The sequence below is a fragment of the Pocillopora damicornis genome, chromosome 3 (assembly GCF_964200805.1).
Source record: "Pocillopora damicornis chromosome 3, jaPocDami1.2, whole genome shotgun sequence".
NCBI classification, from domain to species: Eukaryota; Metazoa; Cnidaria; class Anthozoa; order Scleractinia; family Pocilloporidae; genus Pocillopora; species Pocillopora damicornis.
The window spans coordinates 26,827,857-26,836,945 of NC_142672.1; the positions used below are offsets into that span (position 1 = coordinate 26,827,857).

Below are 9,089 nucleotides of genomic sequence, written 5' to 3' on the forward strand. Positions count from 1 at the left end.
ATCGCAAAGATGAAGATAAAGCCGCGCTGCGTAGGTCCTTATTTGAGGGCAACCTCTAACTAGTCTGTGTGATTTATTCTTTTTACGTGCTATGCCTGAAAGTTGAATAAAAAAGGAAATGCAAAAAAATCTGAAAATGTTTCAAGGGCAACTGAGTGCGCGGTGGAAAACGATTCGTGTTTTGTTCTCCATGACGATGTACGTGGTTGGGCGCCTGGTAAGAATTAAGACGACCAATTTTTTGAGTGAAGTGTACTTCTACGAAAGATGAAAAGCTACATAGGCTAACGTCTTTGCTCTCTGTGTCTTCTATTTCTCCTTTCTCGACTTTTCTCCTTAGTTGCATAGCAACAAGGCTCGTGCGTCACGGTTTGAATTAATTGCCATTTACTGCCGCAAAAAGAGCGTAAAAAAACACATTTTGAACGGGAAATTTCACAGCAGAATCAACCTTTAAAAAGCAAATGATTAAACTCCCAGACTTACCAACAGAACTCTTATTGAGTGAAGGCAAAAGATTCGAGTTAAAGAGAATTTACCCCAAAGCAACTTGGAGACAAAAATCGCTTACACGGCACGACTGACTTGTTTTCATCGTCGATTTTAAGACTTTACAGCCCTTCTCCTTCTAGTTGAGTAATCTTCTTTTTCATTTCCTGTTTCTTTGTAAGGTCTAAAAGGAAGTATTTTGATCAAGGATGGAGTGAAAGAAGGAAACACCAGTTAAATCATTTTAGCCAACGGCCCGACGACAGATGCCATTTTGAATCATGTTGATAACTCCATGTGCCCAGGCAAAAATGTCGGCCTTTGTACCATTCACCAGACATTTGGACAGAAAACAATAGCATGACTTTGGGGACAGAAGCAGAATTAATAGAGGAGGCGGGAGATATTAACGCCTGGGTGGGCGATGCAGATTTGGCGACCAAAAGAGAAAAAGGAACGGCTTGCATTTTAAGACTCGGGTGTTCCTACGGAAGCTGGACTAAAAGTTCTGACGTGACAACGAGGAATTAAAAAAATAAGATTGGCTGATCAGATGATCACAAAGTCATAGTGTGACACCGAACACCGCAAAGCATTCAAACTATGTGTTAGAAAAATACATGTTTTTTGAAGAATAACTTGTACACATTACTGGTTAATTTGTTATAGGTTACACTTACCGAGAATTTTATAAGTTTCCACATCTTTTATCGAAAATTCCGAAGTTTTAAAACTCTTTGGGTGACCGCATGTTAGAGTCCCAAGCCAGTATCCCTGCCTAGCATCGCAATGCTTCAATTCCCAGAAGCCGACAGAGAAGAGATCTACTTCTCCGGTATAGATTTTTGGCAAAGGCTTTTCGCATTTGAATGTAATGGTGGGTTTCACCCCAGGTAATAAAGTCGTTTTTGGGTCTTCGAGCTTACTGCAAGAGAAAGTGACAATAAATGCGATTGAACGACATGCGATTCATCCCAACTGAACTTCGCAATTATTCGGAAATGGCTTGTTGGATAGGAATGACAGAAATTTTGTCAATTAGATGCTTATAATAACCGGACACAGAACAAATACCAAGGAAAATTGATGCTACTAAGTGCAGTTGTTTTAACACACATGTAAATAGTGCTTTTCAGCCAAGCTGATTGGTTAACCTCCTCATTTAACAAATTCCAGTTTTAGTCATGATGTAATGACTCATCTACCAGTGAGGCTCAGCCAATTAAAAAGTGATCCCAGATTCCATTGTCCAGTGATCTAAAGGTTTAAATAATGACATTAGTGATAACAATTACATTATATAGTTCAACAAAACAATTATTAGCTTCGGTTTTTGTGATATTCAGAATAATTAAGGTCTCGGTAAGCCTCGACCTTGATTATTCTGGATACCACAAAATCCTCATCTAATGATTGTCTATAATCTTATGTAATAAATCATTTTCGGAGGTTGAAATATGCAAACAATGTATCGTTTTCTTCTTTTCCAAAGGGTAGGTCCCGGATAGGGACTTCGCTGCCAAAAAATTTCGCAATGTTATTATGTTTCACCACTGTCAGCTATCTCGAGAATCTCGTTTCTGCCTCTCGTATCCTCTCCAGAGTGAAAGAAAGTATAGAAAATCTCTTTCTTTTTTAAATTTTAAGTAACAATTTTTCTCTTCCTTTTCTTTCCGTCCTTTGTATTCTTTTTGTATTCACAAATTAGCCAATCATGTCAAAGAACTCTAACCTTGATACTGACTTGGACATTTTTCGCGGATTTTTAGTTGTTCTTCTTCTCAGTTTTTGTTCGCGTAAGTCGGTTACCCCTTTGCTTGGAAATTTAAGCAATTTCAAAGTTTTTATTTTAGCCAAATGTTGTGGCTCATTTAACAAATTTAATACATATTTTCTACGGAGTTTCAGTGGAATTTAGCCTCTTTATTCGTAGATGGATTTTTAACAGAAAGAAAGGAAGGAAGGATGTAAGGTATGGAAAGAAAAAGAGGAAATTAAACGAAAAAAGAAATTAAACTGAAATAAATAAAAAAAAATGCAAAGAGGAAAAGTGAGCAAAAAAAGGTCTAGTGGTGGAAACGGAGATTGGAATTCAGGAAGATTACACAATCTCTCCCTTCTGTCTTTTGGAAAAGAAGGAAATTGTACATCATTTACTTATTTCAGCCTCTAAAAAATCTTTTTTTTTTCGGTCAAATCATGATCATATAATGTGACGTAATAAAGGTGCAATTACAATGTTAGCAAATATACCGATGGCTTGTCACTCGTGGTCACTCGTGATCACTCGTGTGTACTTTTAACGCGACCCTGGATCAGTAAAACTTTAGTGGACGAAATAATCTTGTGTTTTTCTGACAAAAGGAAGTTTACATTATATAGAACTATGGATATTAAACGAATATTTTGAACTTTTGATGGCTCTAGTTCTGTCTTAATTGGAAGCCACTAAAATGCTCTTGTACTTAGGATTTGACGTGCGTCAATCATAAATGGCCGTTCAGCTTGAATTGAAATCTTTTCCCCTTCTATTTGAACCAAGAGATGTAATAAACATTTAAACGCGAAGAAGGAAGGATGTGGCATCGTTTTGGAGCCGAACGTACCTTGCAAGGTTTTTGAAGTAAGACGAGCGGCAGATAGCGAAAGACGAGCAAGACGAAGATGACTCGAGTATGCTTTTTTAAAAGCTTGAAAGTTGTTGAGAACAGCAGCAGTTAAGCTCAGTATGTTAAAATTTCCATCTACCTTCTGTTCGCAAAACCCTTCAAACATTTTCCACTAGCATTTCGTTTTGATATCTTTTTTTGTGTGCTTGACGACCTTTCGGCGGCGATGAAATCATCTAGTTCTCGAGTCGAGTTGTCTTCGTCGTGCTCATTTTCCTCCATTCGTCGCTTGTCTTCCTCCAAAATCTCGAAAAAACCAACTTGAAAGTCTGGGATATCTGCTTCTGAGGTTTGTTTTTTTTTGTTCGTTTGCGTACTTTTCCTTTAAATGTGTTTCAAAATTTTCATCCTGAGACATTTTGGCGATCAAAACAAACTTTTGAATTCAGCGGGCCGGACAATGAAATAGACCAATCATAGCGCATGTGCTAACTGAGAGATAAAATAAGAGGTATCTATATTTGTAGACCGCCTGAGGAATACTTTTATTATTCTGCGGAGTTACCATCATTCTGGATTTCAAAAATGGTTCTTCACCATACTCTAAATTGGCATAGCGCTGAAATGATAACAGAAAATAGTGGATGCTTTTGTTAAGTTCGTGAACTTAGAATAAAACCCACCTGGCGTACATTAACCTTAATGTGACATCCGCAGCCATTACATTCGTAAAAGTTAACAAACCGATCAACAGAAGAAAGCAACTGATCTGTGGCTCGCTCATCTTACTTTTGCAAAAATAGTAAGGAAAACATTTCATGCGTTTCTCATATGTTTTTTGATGGGTCCATGATTGCAAATGACGCGACAGAGGTAATTAACTGCATAATTGAATGCTAATCAATACGTGCGCAACTAATTAAAAGATGCTCATTTAGCATTTTTATGGAAGTAATTAATTGAAATGAAACAAAGGATAACAGTAGGTTAGTCTACATCTTTGAGATGTAGACTAACATATTATTATAATTAAGATTCAAGAGCCATATTGTTCCCTTTTGCGAATATTTAATTTCCTTCGATACAATAATTGCGTCAATTTTCTCCATAGCTGTACAATATTCTTACACACTGTTCGCGAGTTATTTAGAGAGAAGAATATCATTCAATAGTCTTTAGCTTGTGTTTGCCCATTTCAGGTCATGTGATAATACTCCAGAGAACTGTTTCTTTCAAATTTGAAATAATTGTTGCTGTCTTGCTTTCAGCTCCTAGTGTGGTGCTCCAACTCTTCACATGGGAACATAATATCTACAAGTGGATTTGCTGTCAGGGTTTTCTACCCAAGGCGCCGTCACAGAAAAGTTTTCGGTCAGCGGATATCTTACTCGTTACAGCTTGAATGGTACAGAATGGTTATCAATTTAGGGTTACGAAGAAAAAGAAAAAGGGATTGACTCTTAGATAATTTTATGTTCAACTACCTAATAGTCAACACTTCACGTTAGTGAGATGATTGACACATATGTCCAATATAAATATTGCCATTTGATACGTTATTGTTGAATCGATGTTTAGACTTGTTTTCAAGTGAGCGAATTCTCTCGAAAGAAAGCCTAAACAACTGCCCATAATAAAAAACGTTACAAAATCTGCTTACACTTGGATTGAAGGGAAAACTGAGGTTGATTGTTGTTAAAAGAGATTGTAATACTTTTGATAAATTCTTCATAACTGGCCATGTGTTTGTACTTACCTATTGGGAATCCATAAGAGAATGTTTTTTTTTCAATAGCATCACCTCTTCTCAGTCAACTCCCTAATGAACAAGTCAATTGAAACATCTGAATTCCAGAGAAGGAGATTTTATGCTTTTATGAGAACATGATCCATGGGTAGAAAATCAAATAGTGGTTTTGCTTTACAGTTGAATTTCTGTACAGTGGAAAACTTTGCTATTTCCTGAATATTTCTAGCACCAAATGTAGGGTCATCAATTGATCACTTTTTGTTTGTGTCTCGCCACTTGCATCACATACAAGCATAATCCTAAATAAAAATTTCCAGTTTCCGCTTCAATTCAAGTATTCAAATTTGCAGGTGTAGTTATTTGCATTTATTTTCGTTAAGTTTGATATTTCAACCGAAGGTCTTCTCGGCTGTCTCGTAGATTATCCAATGTCTCTGTAGTTTTTAAAATGGCTAGTACATAATTCCGCTTCTTACCAATTGCCACCTCCTTTTCATTGAGAAGGGTAAAAGTAAAGTTGTTCACTGTAAGCCTCTTTCCAATATTTGTTCCATCACCAGTAAGCTTTATCCTAATAGTTTGTCCATCTCTGATTGCTCCATTTTGCTGAAGCCTTACAACATGTTCTTGCAAGGACTCTGCAAATCCTACTTGGACACCCTCAGCATCCCCTGGAGTTGATTTCAGGGCCCATTTGCTCTTTAGTTCATTAATTTGCTTCTTAATGGCCTGTCACAGCGTCGGTGTTCCTAGGCTTAGCTTACATTGGACATGCAATCTCTGACCGAGCTGAATGATTATTTTTCCGAATTGTGTTGGGACAGTGCGTATAAACAGCTTACACCTGCCCAAGTTAAGAGTGCAGTTCGAGTTCCTGAGATTTCAGAAAGACAGGTATGGAACTGTTTGCTGCACCTGAAGAAAACCGCCACTGGACCAGACCTCATACCGTTCTGGGTGTGGAGAGACCACGCAGAAATTTTTACACCTTTAATTTGCAAGATCTGGAACTTGTCCCTGAGGTTCAGTAACTGGCCCTCATCGTGGAAAAGAGCTCACGTGACCTCCCTCCCCAAGGTTGACGTTCCCAAGGGAAAAACAGACTACAGGGGAATCAACATCACCCCTGTAATTGCACGCGCATTTGAGAAGTCCGTGTATAACATTTACGCGCGGGATACTGTTGAGCAACATCTGAGCTCAACTCAGTTTGCCTACAGGACAGGGGGAGCTGTATTGACGCGCTCCTCAGTATGTAGCACACCGTCTATAGTTATTTAGATGACCCTAAGTGTAAAGCCGTGCGTTTGTTTGCCATGGATTTCAGTAAAGCGTTCGACAGCGTTAATCATAAACTTTTGTCTTATAAGCTCAAGGATATACCGTTAAATGCATTCATAATCAATTGGTATTTCGGCTTTCTTGAGAATCGTCAACAGTGCATTACTTATAATAGTTTTCAAGGACAATGGTCAACACCCATTCCTGTTTTAGTGCGCAGACGACTCTAGTCTCATTGTTCCCGTTTGGAGTAATGGCCAATTTCGCACGGATTTGGTGGATTAGTTTTTAATTTAGTTTAAGGATTATAGTATGATTTGTAATCCGTCGAATTGTAAAGAAATTATTCTTCGCAAGAAAGGTTTTATTCAGGATATCGCGCAAGTTAATAACATTCCGCAACGCACGAAGCTGACTATTTTAGGTGTTACGTTTCAGGAGAATTATAAATATAGCGAACACGTACGTGCTAAGTTAATTAAGGAAAATAAGTGTCTGTTTGGAAGGAAGGAAGGTTTCAGTCAAGGTGAAGTAGACCACCTACTCAGCTCCTTAGTTTTACCAGATTTCACTTATGGTTTGCCTGTTTATGGCGCTATAGACTCAGATCTCACGGTCATACAAAACTTTATGGACAAATGCTTTAAAAGGAAATACTAATCTAAGAGAATAGCCAGTCGAGAACTTTTAGAAAAGGCAGATAAGAAGATTTTCAAGCTACGTTCAGTGGATCCCGATTGTCTGCTTAGTAACATCATTCCGAAGAAGAAAGAAACAAAGTACCAACTCAGAAACAAAAGTGCTCATCGTCCGGATATATCGGTAGAAAGTTGTACATTGACTGACAAAAGGTTTAAGTATAACAACTACTGGTAAAAGTTTTCAATTAGCAGCACAATAAGTGATAAAAGTATTCCTGATAAAAAGGTGAAGATGTAAACTGTCTTCATTGTACCAGACGACTTCTCTTGAGAATTAACGTTATGGAATGGTACTGAAGAAAAAAAGAAAAAAAAAGGCAATGAGATCAAGAAACTCATCCCTTTCCTAAAACATTTTTAAGAAACCTCAAACATTCAGGAAGTATTCTTGGCGAAATAGCAGTTGCTAAAATGGAACATGAACTGGCCAAAACCGTTCGGAAAATAATTTGTTTTGATACCTGCCGGGCCAGTCAGAAATATTTAAATAATAATCAAGACACTTTCTATTGAGTGACAATAATGATCCGAAATTGCTTTGGTTTTGCATCGCTTCGCTCTGCGATTGGTCCAGAAAACGCCGCTCCCTCAACCAATCAGATGCAAAACTGCAACGAATCACGATTTGGTCCCACACGTTTTCCCGCGCTTTAGGCCGTTTGGTTGGTTTTACTCCGAGTTCTGATAGGCTCTTAAACTTATTTCCCCCTCCTTCTGATTCCCCGATGTGACAACGATACTCATAGCGTAATAAATGAAGTGTCCAGTTGAACTCATCTACCAACCTTAACATTAACTATGTAAAACAAATGAAATGCGCTTGTCTCTCTAACAAGCACGTTTCTTGATTTCACAAAAACATTTGTAAGTTCTTCAATCCGATCCACAAACTTTACGGAATAAATACCTTTATTGAACCAAAAATATAAATCAAATGTTGTGTGTTCTTGGTACTATCACCCAGGGACATGGGAATGAGTAAATTAAGTAATTCTCGTGATGGACAGGCTGTGAGTCTGCTGAACCATCAGAGAATACTTACAACGTGAACACTTTTGCATCTGATGTAAAAAAAGATGATTTTTGTGTTGAACCAACTGAATGTATTTTGAGGATTACAAGTAAAGTTGGTAAAATCAGTGATGAATTGGATTACCGTTTACATCAAGAGAATATACATTTTATATTTTCTTGGTTCACATTTACTCCAGAGGTGCATATGATAATTCAGACATGGCACAAAGCTTCTTTAAGAAGAAATACCTGTACAAGTTCCGTTTTTCACCAAAGTTAGTTCTTCTTCCTTTTCGCAGGCTGTTTTTTTCAACAGACACTCGTTGTCATATGTGACATTATCCGAGGCACAAACTTGTTTCACAGCTTTAGGACATTCCTGAATGCACTCGCATTTTTCTTCGTTTCCCTTGTGCTTCACGCAGCGAGAAAACGGAGAAGAACACTTTTTGTTGCAGCCTAAGAGGTGACAATGTAGTAGAAGCTTTTAAACTTAGAACATCTGGGAATTGCCGGAGCTTGTAAAAAACGTATATCCTCAACACATTCAAATTCAAATTCTCGCCATCTTCGAAAACTGCAGAGGTTTATGGAATAGATATAGAGAATAACACATAGGCGCGCGTAGATATGGAATTTCTCTGCGAATGTTTAACTCGATAGCTTACGAGTGAGCGCAGCAGGAACTGCTGGAGCTTGTAAAAATATAAATCGTCAACACAAGCAAATTCAAATTCTCGCCATCTTTGAAAACCACAAAGGTTTATGGTAAAGATAAAGTGTTATTATCGGCCGGAGAGAACTGGCCAGTGTTGCTACTTTGAGGAGACAGGTGCTCCAGAACACACATACTTTCCGTCACCGTCAAAAGTATTTTCAAAACAATGACTGACTGCGTTTAAGATTCCAAATGGTAATCTGATCTGTCAAAAACATTATATTAGCAGTTTATACACACAGTTTGTAACAAATCTTACCTTTATTCGTGTATAAGTGTGACTCTTTGCAACCGTAAAGTTCTACACGCATGCACCGCTGACCGAAAAAAGAGGTAGGAGAGAAACGAACAAAACGAGCATCGACGCGAGGCTTCAGCCAGTGATGGACGATAGAGGACTGGTTCGTATTTCCCTGAAATTGCTTTTAGATTTGAAAAAGAACTTCAGTTGGTCAACGTCGCACATTGATGATCTGACGTTTAAATAAATGGGTTTTTCTTCATCTTTTTCTGCATTTTTTGGGTTG

General features: G+C 37.9%; 1 protein-coding gene across 1 annotated transcript in view; it reads right to left on the bottom strand.

The window, feature by feature from the left end:
- Positions 1-6,863: 6,863 nt before the first annotated feature.
- LOC149049115 (uncharacterized) overlaps positions 6,864-9,089 on the bottom strand; it is a 47,746-nt gene continuing 45,520 nt past the window's right edge. Inside the window, exons 11-13 of the mRNA XM_089199348.1 lie at positions 8,822-8,984; positions 8,094-8,303; positions 6,864-7,123 (exon numbers count right to left, since the gene is read on the bottom strand). Of these exons, the coding sequence (XP_089055474.1) occupies positions 6,996-7,123; positions 8,094-8,303; positions 8,822-8,984 (501 nt within the window). The 3' untranslated portion in view covers positions 6,864-6,995. The remainder of the gene's footprint in view (positions 7,124-8,093; positions 8,304-8,821; positions 8,985-9,089) is intronic.